This window comes from Sminthopsis crassicaudata, chromosome 2 (assembly GCF_048593235.1).
Source record: "Sminthopsis crassicaudata isolate SCR6 chromosome 2, ASM4859323v1, whole genome shotgun sequence".
NCBI classification, from domain to species: domain Eukaryota; kingdom Metazoa; phylum Chordata; class Mammalia; order Dasyuromorphia; family Dasyuridae; genus Sminthopsis; species Sminthopsis crassicaudata.
The window spans coordinates 640,510,644-640,528,638 of NC_133618.1; the positions used below are offsets into that span (position 1 = coordinate 640,510,644).

Genomic DNA, 17,995 nt, shown 5'->3' on the forward strand with positions numbered 1-17,995 from the left:
TTCTGTATAATATATAATAACTCAAGTATATGTCATTTAATCTGTCCATATAATATATAATAACTCAAGTATATGTCATTTAACCTTTCCTTATAATATATAACACCTCTACTATATGTCATTCATACTTTCTGTATAATAAAAATCAGCTAAAGTAACTGTTATTTAACCTATCTGTATAATATATAATAGTTCAAGTATATGTAATTTAACCTGTCACTAATATATATTATAGCTAAAGTATATATCATTTAACCTTTCTGTATAATATGAAAAGGTCAAATATATGTCATTTAACCATTCTGTATAATGAATAGTAGCTCAAATATAAGTCATTTAACATATCTGTATAACATATAATAGCTCAAATGTATGTCATTTAAACTTACTGTTTAATATGTAATAGCTCAATTATATGTCATTTATCTGTTCTGTTTAATATATAACAGGTCTAGCACATGATAATTAAAGTTTTTGTACAATAAAAATCAACTCAAGTATCTGTCATTTAACCTGTCTATATAATATATAACTCAAGTTTGAACTATATAATTTTTGTGTATAATATATAACAATTCAAGTATATGTTATTTAACTCTCTGTATAATGAAAATCAGGTCAAGTATATTATTTAAACTTTCTGTATAATATATAATAGCTCAAGTATATGCCATGTAGCCTGTCTCTATTTTATATAATAGCTCAAGTAGGTGTCATTTCAACTGTCCGTATAATATATAACAGCTCTACTATATGTCATTCAAACTTTGTGTAAACTAAAAATCAGCTAAAGTATATATTATATGACCTATGTCTATAATATATATAATAGCTCATGTATATATCATTTAATATTATATGCTAACTCAATTATATGTCATTTAACCTTTCTGTATAATATAGAATAGCTCATGTATATGTCATTTAATCTTTCTGTATAATATATAGTAGCTCAAGTATATGAAAATTAAGCTTTATATATAATAAAAATCAGCTGAAGTATATGTCATTTATGCTTTCTGTATAATAAAAAACAGCACAAGTATATGTCATTTAAGCTTTCTGTATAATAAAAAACAGCACAAGTATATGTCATTTAAGCTTTCTGTATAATAAAAAACAGCACAAGTATATGTCATTTAAGCTTTCTTTGTAATAAAAATCAACTCAAGTATATGTTTTTAACCTTTCTCTATAATATATAATAGCTCAAGTATATGTAATTTAACTTGTCAGTAATATATGTAAGAGCTAAAGTATATGTCATTTAACCTTCCTGTATGATATAAAAAAGGTCAAATATATGTCATTTAACAATTCTGTATAATGAATTCTAGCTCAAGGGTAAGTCATTTAACCTATCTGTATAATATATAATAATTCAAGTATATGTCATTTAAACTTTCTGTATAATATATAACAGCTCTATTATATGTCATTCAAACTTTCTGTAGAATAAAATTCAGCTCAAGTAATTTTTATATAACCTGCTGGTATAATGTATAATAGGTCATGTATATGTAATTTAACCTATCAGTAATATATATATAATAGCTAAAGTTCATGTCATTTAACTTTTCTCTATAATATAAAAAAGGTCAAATATATGTCATTTAACCATCTGCATAATGAATAGTATCTCAAGTATAAATCTTTTAACCAATCTGTATAATATATAATAACTCAAGTATAAGTCATTAAAAATTTCTATTTAATATATAATAACTGAATTATATGTCATTAAACTTTCTGCATAATATATAATAGGTAAAGTATATGATAATTAAGCTTTTTGTATAATAAAAATCAACTCAAGTATGTTATTTAACCTTTCTCTATAATATATAATAGCTCAAGTATATGTCATTTAACTTGTCTATATAATATATAACTCAAATATATATCATGTAACATTTGTTTATAATATATATACCAACTCATGTATATGTCATTTAAACTTTCTTTAAATAAAAATCAGCTCAAGCATATTTTGTTTAACCAGTCTGTATAATATATAATAACACAAGAATATGTCACTTAAACTTTCTGTATATTATATACTAACTCAACTACATGTCATTTCACCTTTCTGTTTAATATATAATATCTCAACTATATGATAATTAAGCTTTCTGTATAGTAAAAATAAGCTCAAATATACATCATTTAAGATTTCTGAATCATAAAAATCAACTCAAGTATATGTTATTTAACATTTCTCTATAATATGTAATAGCTCAAGTATATGTCATTTAACCTTTCTGTATAATATATAACACCTTTATTATATGTTATCTAAGCTTTGTGTATAATATACAATAGCTCAAGTATATGTCATTTATACTTAATGTATAACATATAATAGCTAAACTATATGTCATTTAACCTTTCTATATAATATATACCTGACGTATATGTTTATTACGCTTTCTGTATAATAAAAATCAGCTCAATTATATGTTATTTAAGCTTTCTTTATAATATATAATAGCTCAAATATATGTCATTTAACCTTTCTGTATAATAAATATCACCTCAAGCATATGTTATAGAAGCCTTCTGTAAAATATAAAATAGCTGAAGTATATTCCATTTAACCTATTTGTATAACATATAATAGATCAACTATATGTCATTTAACCTGTATGTGTAATACATAATAGCTCAATGATCTGTCCTTTAACCAATCTTTATAATGTATAACAGCTCATGTATATGTCATTTAAACTTTCTGTCTAATAAAAATCAGCTCATACTTGTGTCATGTAACTGTTCTGTATAATATATAACAGCTCAAGCATATGTTATTTAAACTTTCTGTATAATATATAACAACTCGAGTATACATTATTTAACATGTCTGTACAATATACAATAGCTGAAGTATATGTCATGTAACCTGTCTTTATGATATATAATGCCTCAATTATATTTCATTGTACCTCTCTGTATAATATATAACATCTCAAGTATATGTCATTTAAGCTCTCTGCATAATATATGACAGCTCAAATGTATGTTATTTACTCTTTCTCTTTAGTATAAAAAACGTGAAGTATATTTCATTTAACCTTTTTCTATAACATATAATAGGTCAAATATATGTCATTTAACCATTCTGTATAAAATATAATACCTCAAGTCTAAGTCATTTAACCTTTCTGTATAAGATATAATAGCTCAAGTATATATCATTTAACCTTTCTGTATAATATATAATTCCTCAATTATATGTCATTGAATTTCTCTGTATAATATTTTATAGCTTAAGTATATGTTATTTCACCAGTCTATATAATATAAAATACCTCAATTATATGTCATTGAACCTCTATGTATAATATATTACAGCTCAAGTATTTGTCATTTTACCTTTCTTTATAATATATAGATCATGTATATGTCATTCAACATGTCTGTGTAATATATAATACCGAAAGAATATATCTTTGAACCTTTCTGTGTAATATACAACAGCTAAAGTATGTCATTTAACCTTTCTGTATAATATATATTAGCTCATGTAAATGTCATTTAACCTTTCTGTATAATATAAAACAGCTCTAGTATATGTTCTTTAAGCTTTCTGTATAATATATAAAAGCTCAAGTATATGTCATTTAACCTGTCTATATAATATATAATGGCTCAAGTACATCTCATTTAACCTCTCTTGATAATATATAATAACTAAATAGATGTTATTTAACCTTTCTGTATAATACATAACAGCTCCAGTATATGTCATTTAACTTTTCTGTATAATATATAATAGCTCAAGCATATTTCATTTAGCCTTTCTGTGTAATATGAAATAGCTCAGAAATATATCATTTTACTTCCCTGTGAAATATATAATAGTTCAATTATATGTCATTTAACCTCTCTGTATAATATATAATAGATCTAGTATATGTGATTTAACTTTTCTTTATAATATGTAACTAGAAGATTGATACAGTTTAGTGCCCTGGGACAATTCTTTACAACCACAGTTTTTTGAGTGTGAACTAAAGTGAAAATCTAGGAAGTGATGGTTTGATAAATAAACTGACAGTGCTTAATGGACATGATTCTAGGAATTCTAAAGAGTCGAGGGAATCCTTCCAAGTTTCTCTGTTCTCTCTTATTTCAAAGCCAATAATGCCAAGCTCCTAGTTATCTGATTCCACAAATAAACATTTATTGGGACCTGTGATGTAAGGGAAAGGACTCTGAACATGAACTGAGAAGACATGAATCCCATTAAGAAGCTCACTAAGCCGGGAGGGCCAGAAGCACAATGATCTCTAAGACCAAAAAGCAAAGACCCAGTATACATATCATCAAATCCCCAGGGTACCACTCTATGAGAGTAAAAACACATTTGTTTAATAATTTGATCATTTGTTAAACACTTTTGTTCAAATATTCCAGTGAAGTACCCTTTAGCTTTCTTGGGTGGACTGGAGTGAGGGAGAGATGAGTTCATATCTAGCTTCAGACACTTATTAGCTGTGTGACTCAGTTGGCTCAACTGTAAAATGGGGATAATAACTTCCCTCCCACAGTTGTGGGGAAAATCAAACAAGAAGATGTTTGTAAAGTATTTGGCACACAGTAGGTGCTACATAAATGCTTATTGCCTTCCCTATTCCTCCTCATAGTGTTTAATCACTCCCAGGAAAGAGCAAGCCCTGGTAAGGTCTTTGCATTATCACTTGAGAACCAGGCTGTCTTAGTTTCCCTGTAGGTACAGTTTGTATTTACTTACATGTGGATAGGGTACTATAGTGTACAGAACACCATCAAAAAGAATCATGGTTCTAATCTGGCCTTAGCCACTTTCTACCTGAGTGAACCTGAGCGAGTCACTTCATCTATCTGCCTCAGCTTCCTCATCTGTCAAATGATCTCTAGAAAAAAATGGCAAACCCCTTCAGGATCTCTGCCAAGAAAATGCCAGAGATCGAAAGCTACTCAACATCAACAAGCACCACTATCTCCTGGAGGGCAGGGGGTTAAACTATGATCTTTACATGGCAAGAGTCTAGTAAAATGAGTGGCACTGGGGACTGATGGATGCTAGCTGATTACTATTTCATTTCAATTATGGGTGATTCCCTAAAATTGGATACCATCAGAGCAGGGGGCTGAAACTTTTTCACTCTCCAGGCAATCTGGGGGAGTCTGGGGCTCCTTTCTCAGGGTATACAGTTTTAAAGGGCATAAATACACAGCATTACCAATTGTAACATCGCTACAAGTGCAGGTATCGAATTTTGAAGTTCATGGTCCCCAGAACTGGATTAGAGGAAGAAAATTCAATGACTATATTTTCCAGCAGATAAACCACACCTTGGAAGTTACACGTCTTTTCTCTGGAGTGTTAGCTCTTGGCAACGAGTTCCTACATACTGTATGACAGTCACGGCTTATTACAGCAAGACATTTGTCCTACGGGGCTGGGGGGGGGGGTGGAGACCAAAATGGGGAGCTGGAGGCCCTCTGGCATCCATCCCACTTTCTGAATACCTGTTTCCTTTGCTCATGGGGCCCTCACTTTAGTTTCCCCATGTCCTGTGGTTCATTTAAAAGGAGTCCATTGTTTCATGGGATAATCTTTTAGGGAGAAATCTGTGAACTCCACACAGCCTCGTGTTCCCAGGGGTTAGAACAATAATGCTCACAGCCCTTTTAACCAAGCAACTTCCATTTACAATGTATTTTTCTCTTGCATCAGCCCCTGCAAGGTAGGTAACATGTAGGCTGCACTATTATAATAATTTTCCTGATAAGGAAATTCAGCTGCAATGGTTTTGCTCCTGGTTACAGAGCTAGGAGAATACTGAAGCAGATTCTCAACTGCTTTCTATTGCTCCGACCACATCACGCTGCCTCTGCTGGTTTGTCAGCTCACTGGTCTTCTTCCCACCCCCTTCCATTCTTCCCTAGCACCAGTCATCCCTGAAGGGCTGCAGCAACTGCTACAGCCTACAGAAGAGGTGGGGGCGGGGTGGGGCTGAAGCAGTGGATAAAGGTTTCTGAGGGAGGCTTTGCAAGAAATGGTTTTTAATCCTTAGAACTTTTAAAAAATGGAATAGGCTGCAAAGAGCCCAGCTTTTGGGGTAAGAAATCACTGTTTGACAAAAACTGCTGGGAAAATTGGAAACTAGTATGGCAGAAACTAGGCATTGACCCACACCTAACCCTGGATACCAAGAAAAGGTAGAAATGGGTTCATGATCTAGAAGTAAAGAATAGGATTATAAATAAATTGGAAGGGCATAATATAGTTTATCTCCCAGATCTGTGGAGGGGGGAGGAATTAAGCATCTAGTGTGTCTGGCAGTGTCACCAGCTGCATGACCTTATGCAGGTCACTTTGGGACTCATCCTTTATTTCCTCATCTCTAAAACAGAGATCTTAATATCTGCAGTGCCTCAATCACAGGACTGAAGATTCAAAAGGGCATAAAGAGTGTGTAGACCACATAACACTATATAAGTATCTATCTTGACTTTACTAGTTGGCACAGTGGACAGAGTACTGGGCTTGGAGTCAGGAGGACCCAAGATCCTTTCTTAGACACCAGCTATGTGATCCTGAGACAGAGCCCTCTTCTCTATCACATGGTGGGGTTGGGATTGGTCCCCTCTAGGTCTAAATCAATGACCTTTTGATTATTGTTATTGTTAAAACAATGACAATTATAATAGATCACTTAGTACCTGACATACAGTAAGAACTACATAAATGTCAGTTATTATTATTACTTTTAATGCTCAATTGATTTTTTTTCTTTTTGTCTTTCTCCCCTGCATTTATTCAGGATTCTAACTCTCAGGAGGTGAAGGTATTAGGATAATACCTTAGTATACTGAAATAGGAAGAATGTTTCATTCCACATGAAATCTATTTGAGCAAATATATTTAAATGTTCTGGATGAAATAGTCCCTTGCAGCCTACTCACCACCATCATGCATTTTTCCATGATGCTCTGAGAAACACTCATTTTCAATTTTTAGGAAGCAAAAAAAAAAGGAGGAAAGAAGCACTTATTATGTACCTACTGTGTGACAGGCCCTTGCTAAATACTTTACAAATATTATCTCATTTGATCGTTAAAACAAACCTTAGAGTTAGATTCTGTTATGATCCCCATTTCTTGCTGTTATAATCCTCATCCAGCTAGGGAAACTGAGAGAGTAATGAAGTGAGGTCCTCAGAGTCTAGTCACAGTCCAGGAAGTACACTCAGATCTTCCTGATCCCAGAATCCATCCATCCATCCACTGCACCAGGTAACTGCTCTAAATCTTAGGCAACACCAGGATTCCACACCCTACAATTATACTATGATGGCCAATCCAAAATCAGTATTTTTTAAAAGAACTTTTACCAGGGAGAAACATAGTAAAGGATGTCATCAAGGAGGTTCATCATGTGTCAAGAAAAAGGTACACTAGCGGTATCCACAATGTAGGAGGAATCACAAAAAATTTCCAGAACTTTGGATGGAAAACTTCTGGTGGGACGCCATCAAGAATCACTCAGAAATGGCTTGGGATCTTCATTCTTGGAGGGAACACCCACATCTGATGGGATCATGGACGATGGGAAATTTTCTGAGTACAATAAGAAATCTAATTCTTCCAAAGAAGAAGGCTAGGTGACTGAGAATGACTCATTCCACTAACAATCTAAATGTCATTCTCATTTATTCAGCATGGTTTGAATGTAAGAAACATGACCTTAAGCACAACTACCTTATTACTGTCGGGTAGAGTTCCGAAGTATAGATGTAGACCGTGTTGAAAGCAGCACTGATGGCCATTTTTCCACTCAAGGCCAGCAACATGGGATTCCAAAATAAACCTATGGAGAGATTAAAGGAAGGATGAGTTCAATAGCAACGAAATGCATGGTGCTTTAATAGGAAAACTAAATTGAAATGAAGTTGTTCTCAGAAGAATAAAACTTTAAAAAGAGGGACAAGAGAGCCCACTCCCATGGCTCTCAGTGCTCAGTTGTCAGTGGAAACATTAACCTTCTGGAAATGGGGCAAGGCATTGAATCAGGACTGATTTAATGTTTGTTTGTTTTTTGTTTTTGTTTTTGGTTTTGGTTTTTGTGATTATCCTACCTTAAGAAAGATTGAATCTGGGTAAATCACCTTAATCCATTGAGAAGGAAATGGCAAATTACTCAAATAATCTTTACCAAGAAAAGCTCATAGACACCATGGTCTGAAGGTCACAAAGAGTGGGATTAATCTCTCCCTTAATTCTTTGGAGAAGGTTATGAAAACTACTCCAAGCATTGTTACCAAGAAAACTTCATAAACAGTATGACCCACATAGAGTGGGATTGATCTCTCTTTGCCTTAATCCTTTGGAGAATAAAATGCCAAACTCCTCCAAGTATCTTTGCCAAGAAAATCTCGTAGATACTATGGTCATAAAGAGTGAGGATAATATTTGTTTCCCTAAATCCATTGGAGAAGGATATGGCAAACTACACCAAAAATCTTTACGAAGAAAACCTTATAAACAGTATGATCCATGGATTACAAATAGTGAGATTAAACTCTGTTTGTCTTAATCCTTTGGAGAAGGACAAGGCAAAGTATTCAAATAACCTTTACCAAAAAAACCTCCAAGATAGTATGGTCTAAAGGTCAAAAAGTGTGGGGATAATCTGTATTTGCCTTAATACTCTGTAGAAGGACATGGCAAACTAACCCAACAATCTTTACCAAGAAATCTTCATATACAGTGTAGTCCATAGGTCACAAAGAGTGGGGTTAATCTCTATTTGCCTTAATACTTTGGGGAAGGACATTGCAAACTACTCCAAAAATCTTTACCCAAAAAACCTTATAAAGAGTATGATCTATATGTCACAAAGAGTGGGGTAAATCTCTTTTTGCCTTAATATTTTGGAGAAGGACATGGCAAACTACTCCAACAATCTTTACCAAGAAAATTTCATTAAAAGCATGGTCAATAGGTCACAAAGAGTGTGCTTAATCTCTATTAGCCTTAATACTGTGGGGAAGGACATGGCAAACTATTCCTACAATCTTTACCAAGAAAACCTCCTGAATAGTATGGTCTAAAGGTCAAAAAGTGTGGGGATAATCTCTGTTTACCTTAATACTTTGAAGAAGGATAAGGCAAACTATTCCAACAATCTTTACCAAGAAAACCTTATAAAGAGTATGGTCTAAAGGTCAAAAAGTGTGCGGATAATCTCTATTTGTGTTAATACTCTGGAGAAGGACATGGCAAACTACTCCAACAGTCTTTACCCAAAAAACCTTATAAAGAGTATGATCCATATGTCACAAAGAGTGCAGTTAATCTCTTTGTGCCTTAACACTTTGGAGAAGGACATGGCAAACTACTCCAACAGTCTTTACCCAAAAAACCTTATAAAGAGTATGATCCATATGGCACAAAGAGTGGGGTTAATCTCTTTTTGCCTTAATACTTTGGAGAAGGACATGGCAAACTCTTCCAACAATCTTTACCAAGAAAACCTCCTGGATAGTATGGTCTAAAGGTCAAAAAGTGTGGGGATAATCTCTATTTGCCTTAATACTTTGGAGAAGGACATGGCAAACTACTCCAACAGTCTTTACCCAAAAAACCTTATAAAGAGTATGATCCATATGTCACAAAGAGTGGGGTTAATCTCTTTTTGCCTTAACCCTTTGGAGAAGGACATGGAAAACTACTCCTACAATCTTTACCAAGAAAATTTCATTAAAAGCATGGTCAATAGGTCACAAAGAGTGGAGTTAATACCTATTTGCCTTAATACTTTGGAGAAAAACATGGCAAACTACCCCAACAATCTTTACCAAGAAATCTTCATATACAGTGTTGTCCATAGGTCACAAAGAGAGGGGTTAATCTCTATTTGCCTCAATACATTGGAGAAGGACACAGCAAACTACTCCAACAATCTTTACCCAAAAAACCTTATAAAGAGTATGATCCATATGTTACGAAGAGTGGGGTTAATCTCTTTTTGCCTTAATACTTTGGAGAAGGACATGGCAAACTCTTTCAACAATCTTTATCCAAAAAACCTTATAAAGAGTATGATCCATATGTCACCAAGAGTGGGGTTAATCTCTTTTTGCCTTAATATTTTGGAGAAGGACATGGCAAACTATTCCAACAATATTTACCCAAAAATCCTTATAAAGAGTATGATCCATATGTCACAAAGAGTGGGGTTAACCTCTTTTTTCCTTAATACTTTGGATAAGGACATGGAAAACTATTCCTACAATCTTTACCAATAAAACCTCCTGGATAGTATGGTCTAAAGGTCAAAAAGTGTGCGGATAATCTCTATTTGTGTTAATACTCTGGAGAAGGACATGGCAAACTACTCCAACAGTCTTTACCCAAAAAACCTTATAAAGAGTATGATCCATATGTCACCAAGAGTGGGGTTAATCTCTTTATGCCTTAATAATTTGGAGAAGGACATGGCAAACTATTCCTACAATATTTACCAAGAAATCTTCATATACAGTGTGGTCAATAGGTCACAAAAAGTGTGCTTAATCTCTATTTGCCTTAATACTTTGGAGAAGAACATGGCAAACTCTTCCAACAATCTTTACCAAGAAAACCTCCTGGATAGTATGGTCTAAAGATCAAAAAGTGTGGGGATAATCTCTATTTGTCTTAATACTCTGGAGAAGGACATGGCAAACTACTCCAACAGCCTTTACCCAAAAAACCTTATAAAGAGTATGATACATATGGCACAAAGAGTGGGGTTAATCTCTTTTTGCCTTAACCCTTTGGAGAATGACATGGCAAACTACTCCAACCATCTTTACCAAGAAAATTTCATTAAAAGCATGGTCAATAGGTCACAAAGAGTGGAGTTAATCCCTATTTGCCTTAATACTTTGGAGAAAAACATGGCAAACTACCCCAACAATCTTTACCAAGAAATCTTCATATACAGTGTGGTCCATAGGTCACAAAGAGGGGGGTTAATCTCTATTTGCCTTAATACTTTGGGGAAGGACATGGAAAACTACTCCAAAAATCTTTATCCAAAAAACCTTATAAAGAGTATGATCCATATGTCACAAAGAGTGGGGTTAATCTCTTTTTGCCTTAATACTTTGGAGAAGGACATGGCAAACTATTCCTACAATCTTTACCAAGAAAACCTTATAAAGAGTATGGTCTAAAGGTCAAAAAGTGTGGGGATAATCTCTGTTTGCCTTAATACTTTGGAGAAGGACATGGCAAACTCTTTCAACAATCTTTACCCAAAAAACCTTATAAAGAGTATGATCCATATGTCACAAAGAGTGGGGTTAATCTCTTTTTGCCTTAATACTTCGGATAAGGACATGGAAAACTATTCCTACAATCTTTACCAATAAAACCTCCTGGATAGTATGTTCTAAAGGTCAAAAAGTGTGGGGATAATCTCTATTTGTCTTAATACTCTGGAGAAGGACATGGCAAACTATTCCTACAATCTTTACCAAAAAAACCTCCTGGATAGTATGGTCTAAAGGTCAAAAAGTGTGGGGATAACCTCTGTTTGCCTTAATACTTTGGAGAAGGACATGGCAAACTATTCCTACAATCTTTACCCAAAAAACCTTATAAAGAGTATGATCCATATGTCACAAAGAGTGGGGTTAATCTCTTTTTGCCTTAATACTTTGGAGAAGGACATGGCAAACTATTCCAACATTCTTTACCAAGAAAACCTTATAAAGAGTATGGTCTAAAGGTCAAAAAGTGTGGGGATAATCTCTATTTGTCTTAATACTCTGGAGAAGGACATGGCAAACTCTTCCAACAATCTTTACCCAAAAAACCTTATAAAGAGTATGATCCATATGTCACAAAGAGTGGGGTTAATCTCTTTTTGCCTTAATACTTTGGAGAAGGACATGGCAAACTCTTTCAACAATCTTTACCCAAAAAACCTTATAAAGAGTATGATCCATATGTCACCAAGAGTGGGGTTAATCTCTGTTTACCTTAATACTTTGGAGAAGGACATGGCAAACTACTCCAACAGTCTTTACCCAAAAAACCTTATAAAGAGTATGATCCATATGGCACAAAGAGTGGGGTTAATCTCTTTTTGCCTTAATACTTTGAAGAAGGACATGGCAAACTATTCCTACAATCTTTACCAAGAAAACCTCCTGGATAGTATGGTCTAAACGTCAAAAAGTGTGGGGATAATCTCTATTTGTCTTAATACTCTGGAGAAGGACATGGCAAACTATTCCTACAATCTTTACCAAGAAAACCTCCTGGATAGTATGGTCTAAAGGTCAAAAAGTGTGGGGATAATCTCTATTTGCCTTAATACTTTGGAGAAGGACATGGCAAACTACTCCAACAGTCTTTACCCAAAAAACCTTATAAAGAGTATGATCCATATGGCACAAAGAGTGGGGTTAATCTCTTTTTGCCTTAATACTTTGAAGAAGGACATGGCAAACTATTCCTACAATCTTTACCAAGAAAACCTCCTGGATAGTATGGTCTAAACGTCAAAAAGTGTGGGGATAATCTCTATTTGTCTTAATACTCTGGAGAAGGACATGGCAAACTATTCCTACAATCTTTACCAAGAAAACCTCCTGGATAGTATGGTCTAAAGGTCAAAAAGTGTGGGGATAATCTCTATTTGCCTTAATACTTTGGAGAAGGACATGGCAAACTACTCCAACAGTCTTTACCCAAAAAACCTTATAAAGAGTATGATCCATATGTCACAAAGAGTGGGGTTAATCTCTTTTTGCCTTAACCCTTTGGAGAAGGACATGGAAAACTACTCCTACAATCTTTACCAAGAAAATTTCATTAAAAGCATGGTCAATAGGTCACAAAGAGTGGAGTTAATACCTATTTGCCTTAATACTTTGGAGAAAAACATGGCAAACTACCCCAACAATCTTTACCAAGAAATCTTCATATACAGTGTTGTCCATAGGTCACAAAGAGAGGGGTTAATCTCTATTTGCCTCAATACATTGGAGAAGGACACAGCAAACTACTCCAACAATCTTTACCCAAAAAACCTTATAAAGAGTATGATCCATATGTTACGAAGAGTGGGGTTAATCTCTTTTTGCCTTAATACTTTGGAGAAGGACATGGCAAACTCTTTCAACAATCTTTATCCAAAAAACCTTATAAAGAGTATGATCCATATGTCACCAAGAGTGGGGTTAATCTCTTTTTGCCTTAATATTTTGGAGAAGGACATGGCAAACTATTCCAACAATATTTACCCAAAAATCCTTATAAAGAGTATGATCCATATGTCACAAAGAGTGGGGTTAACCTCTTTTTTCCTTAATACTTTGGATAAGGACATGGAAAACTATTCCTACAATCTTTACCAATAAAACCTCCTGGATAGTATGGTCTAAAGGTCAAAAAGTGTGCGGATAATCTCTATTTGTGTTAATACTCTGGAGAAGGACATGGCAAACTACTCCAACAGTCTTTACCCAAAAAACCTTATAAAGAGTATGATCCATATGTCACCAAGAGTGGGGTTAATCTCTTTATGCCTTAATAATTTGGAGAAGGACATGGCAAACTATTCCTACAATATTTACCAAGAAATCTTCATATACAGTGTGGTCAATAGGTCACAAAAAGTGTGCTTAATCTCTATTTGCCTTAATACTTTGGAGAAGAACATGGCAAACTCTTCCAACAATCTTTACCAAGAAAACCTCCTGGATAGTATGGTCTAAAGATCAAAAAGTGTGGGGATAATCTCTATTTGTCTTAATACTCTGGAGAAGGACATGGCAAACTACTCCAACAGCCTTTACCCAAAAAACCTTATAAAGAGTATGATACATATGGCACAAAGAGTGGGGTTAATCTCTTTTTGCCTTAACCCTTTGGAGAATGACATGGCAAACTACTCCAACCATCTTTACCAAGAAAATTTCATTAAAAGCATGGTCAATAGGTCACAAAGAGTGGAGTTAATCCCTATTTGCCTTAATACTTTGGAGAAAAACATGGCAAACTACCCCAACAATCTTTACCAAGAAATCTTCATATACAGTGTGGTCCATAGGTCACAAAGAGGGGGGTTAATCTCTATTTGCCTTAATACTTTGGGGAAGGACATGGAAAACTACTCCAAAAATCTTTATCCAAAAAACCTTATAAAGAGTATGATCCATATGTCACAAAGAGTGGGGTTAACCTCTTTTTTCCTTAATACTTTGGAGAAGGACATGGCAAACTCTTCCAACAATCTTTATCCAAAAAACCTTATAAAGAGTATGATCCATATGTCACAAAGAGTGTGCTTAATCTCTTTTTGCCTTAATACTTTGGATAAGGACATGGCAAACTATTCCTACAATCTTTACCAAGAAAACCTTATAAAGAGTATGGTCTAAAGGTCAAAAAGTGTGGGGATAATCTCTGTTTGCCTTAATACTTTGGAGAAGGACATGGCAAACTCTTTCAACAATCTTTACCCAAAAAACCTTATAAAGAGTATGATCCATATGTCACCAAGAGTGGGGTTAATCTCTGTTTACCTTAATACTTTGGAGAAGGACATGGCAAACTACTCCAACAGTCTTTACCCAAAAAACCTTATAAAGAGTATGATCCATATGTCACAAAGAGTGGGGTTAATCTCTTTTTGCCTTAATACTTTGGAGAAGGACATGGCAAACTCTTTCAACAATCTTTACCCAAAAAACCTTATAAAGAGTATGATCCATATGTCACCAAGAGTGGGGTTAATCTCTGTTTACCTTAATACTTTGGAGAAGGACATGGCAAACTACTCCAACAGTCTTTACCCAAAAAACCTTATAAAGAGTATGATCCATATGGCACAAAGAGTGGGGTTAATCTCTTTTTGCCTTAATACTTTGAAGAAGGACATGGCAAACTATTCCTACAATCTTTACCAAGAAAACCTCCTGGATAGTATGGTCTAAACGTCAAAAAGTGTGGGGATAATCTCTATTTGTCTTAATACTCTGGAGAAGGACATGGCAAACTATTCCTACAATCTTTACCAAAAAAACCTCCTGGATAGTATGGTCTAAACGTCAAAAAGTGTGGGGATAATCTCTATTTGTCTTAATACTCTGGAGAAGGACATGGCAAACTATTCCTACAATCTTTACCAAGAAAACCTCCTGGATAGTATGGTCTAAAGGTCAAAAAGTGTGGGGATAATCTCTGTTTGCCTTAATACTTTGGAGAAGGACATGGCAAACTACTCCAACAGTCTTTACCCAAAAAACCTTATAAAGAGTATGATCCATATGTCACAAAGAGTGGGGTTAATCTCTTTTTGCCTTAATACTTTGGATAAGGACATGGCAAACTATTTCAACATTCTTTACCAAGAAAACCTTATAAAGAGTATGGTCTAAAGGTCAAAAAGTGTGGGGATAATCTCTATTTGTCTTAATACTTTGGAGAAGGACATGGCAAACTCTTTCAACAATCTTTACCAAGAAAACCTTATAAAGAGTATGGTCTAAACGTCAAAAAGTGTGGGGATAATCTCTATTTGTCTTAATACTCTGGAGAAGGACATGGCAAACTCTTCCAACAATCTTTACCCAAAAAACCTTATAAAGAGTATGATCCATATGTCACCAAGAGTGGGGTTAATCTCTGTTTACCTTAATACTTTGGAGAAGGACATGGCAAACTACTCCAACAGTCTTTACCCAAAAAACCTTATAAAGAGTATGATCCATATGGCACAAAGAGTGGGGTTAATCTCTTTTTGCCTTAATACTTTGAAGAAGGACATGGCAAACTATTCCTACAATCTTTACCAAGAAAACCTCCTGGATAGTATGGTCTAAACGTCAAAAAGTGTGGGGATAATCTCTATTTGTCTTAATACTCTGGAGAAGGACATGGCAAACTATTCCTACAATCTTTACCAAAAAAACCTCCTGGATAGTATGGTCTAAAGGTCAAAAAGTGTGGGGATAATCTCTGTTTGCCTTAATACTTTGGAGAAGGACATGGCAAACTCTTTCAACAATCTTTACCCAAAAAACCTTATAAAGAGTATGATCCATATGTCACCAAGAGTGGGGTTAATCTCTGTTTACCTTAATACTTTGGAGAAGGACATGGCAAACTACTCCAACAGTCTTTACCCAAAAAACCTTATAAAGAGTATGATCCATATGTCACAAAGAGTGGGGTTAATCTCTTTTTGCCTTAATACTTTGGAGAAGGACATGGCAAACTATTCCAACATTCTTTACCAAGAAAACCTTATAAAGAGTATGGTCTAAAGGTCAAAAAGTGTGGGGATAATCTCTATTTGTCTTAATACTCTGGAGAAGGACATGGCAAACTCTTCCAACAATCTTTACCCAAAAAACCTTATAAAGAGTATGATCCATATGTCACAAAGAGTGGGGTTAATCTCTTTTTGACTTAATACTTTGGAGAAGGACATGGCAAACTACTCCAACAGTCTTTACCCAAAAAACCTTATAAAGAGTATGATCCATATGGCACAAAGAGTGGGGTTAATCTCTTTTTGCCTTAATACTTTGAAGAAGGACATGGCAAACTATTCCTACAATCTTTACCAAGAAAACCTCCTGGATAGTATGGTCTAAACGTCAAAAAGTGTGGGGATAATCTCTATTTGTCTTAATACTCTGGAGAAGGACATGGCAAACTATTCCTACAATCTTTACCAAGAAAACCTCCTGGATAGTATGGTCTAAAGGTCAAAAAGTGTGGGGATAATCTCTGTTTGCCTTAATACTTTGGAGAAGGACATGGCAAACTCTTTCAACAATCTTTACCCAAAAAACCTTATAAAGAGTATGATCCATATGTCACAAAGAGTGGGGTTAATCTCTTTTTGCCTTAATACTTTGGATAAGGACATGGCAAACTATTTCAACATTCTTTACCAAGAAAACCTTATAAAGAGTATGGTCTAAAGGTCAAAAAGTGTGGGGATAATCTCTATTTGTCTTAATACTCTGGAGAAGGACATGGCAAACTGCTCCAACAGTCTTTACCCAAAAAACCTTATAAAGAGTATGATCCATATGTCACCAAGAGTGGGGTTAATCTCTGTTTACCTTAATACTTTGGAGAAGGACATGGCAAACTACTCCAACAGTCTTTACCCAAAAAACCTTATAAAGAGTATGATCCATATGGCACAAAGAGTGGGGTTAATCTCTTTTTGCCTTAATACTTTGAAGAAGGACATGGCAAACTATTCCTACAATCTTTACCAAGAAAACCTCCTGGATAGTATGGTCTAAACGTCAAAAAGTGTGGGGATAATCTCTATTTGTCTTAATACTCTGGAGAAGGACATGGCAAACTATTCCTACAATCTTTACCAAAAAAACCTCCTGGATAGTATGGTCTAAAGGTCAAAAAGTGTGGGGATAATCTCTGTTTGCCTTAATACTTTGGAGAAGGACATGGCAAACTCTTTCAACAATCTTTACCAAGAAAACCTTATAAAGAGTATGGTCTAAAGGTCAAAAAGTGTGGGGATAATCTCTATTTGTCTTAATACTTTGGAGAAGGACATGGCAAACTCTTTCAACAGTCTTTACCCAAAAAACCTTATAAAGAGTATGATCCATATGTCACAAAGAGTGGGGTTAATCTCTTTTTGCCTTAATACTTTGGAGAAGGACATGGCAAACTCTTCCAACAATCTTTACCCAAAAAACCTTATAAAGAGTATGATCCATATGTCACAAAGAGTGGGGTTAACCTCTTTTTGCCTTAACCCTTTGGAGAATGACATGGCAAACTACTCCAACCATCTTTACCAAGAAACTTTCATTAAAAGCATGGTCAATAGGTCACAAAGAGTGGAGTTAATCCCTATTTGCCTTAATACTTTGGAGAAAAACATGGCAAACTACCCCAACAATCTTTACCAAGAAATCTTCATATACAGTGTTGAACATATGTCACAAAGAGT

At 34.6% G+C, this 17,995-nt stretch overlaps 1 protein-coding gene across 1 annotated transcript in view; it reads right to left on the reverse strand.

The window, feature by feature from the left end:
- Window positions 1-17,995, reverse strand: part of LOC141558834 (solute carrier family 22 member 15-like) — a 185,839-nt gene that overhangs the window by 52,108 nt on the left and 115,736 nt on the right. The window contains exon 9 of the mRNA XM_074296613.1: window positions 7,750-7,858. Within this exon, the coding sequence (XP_074152714.1) occupies window positions 7,750-7,858 (109 nt within the window). The remainder of the gene's footprint in view (window positions 1-7,749; window positions 7,859-17,995) is intronic.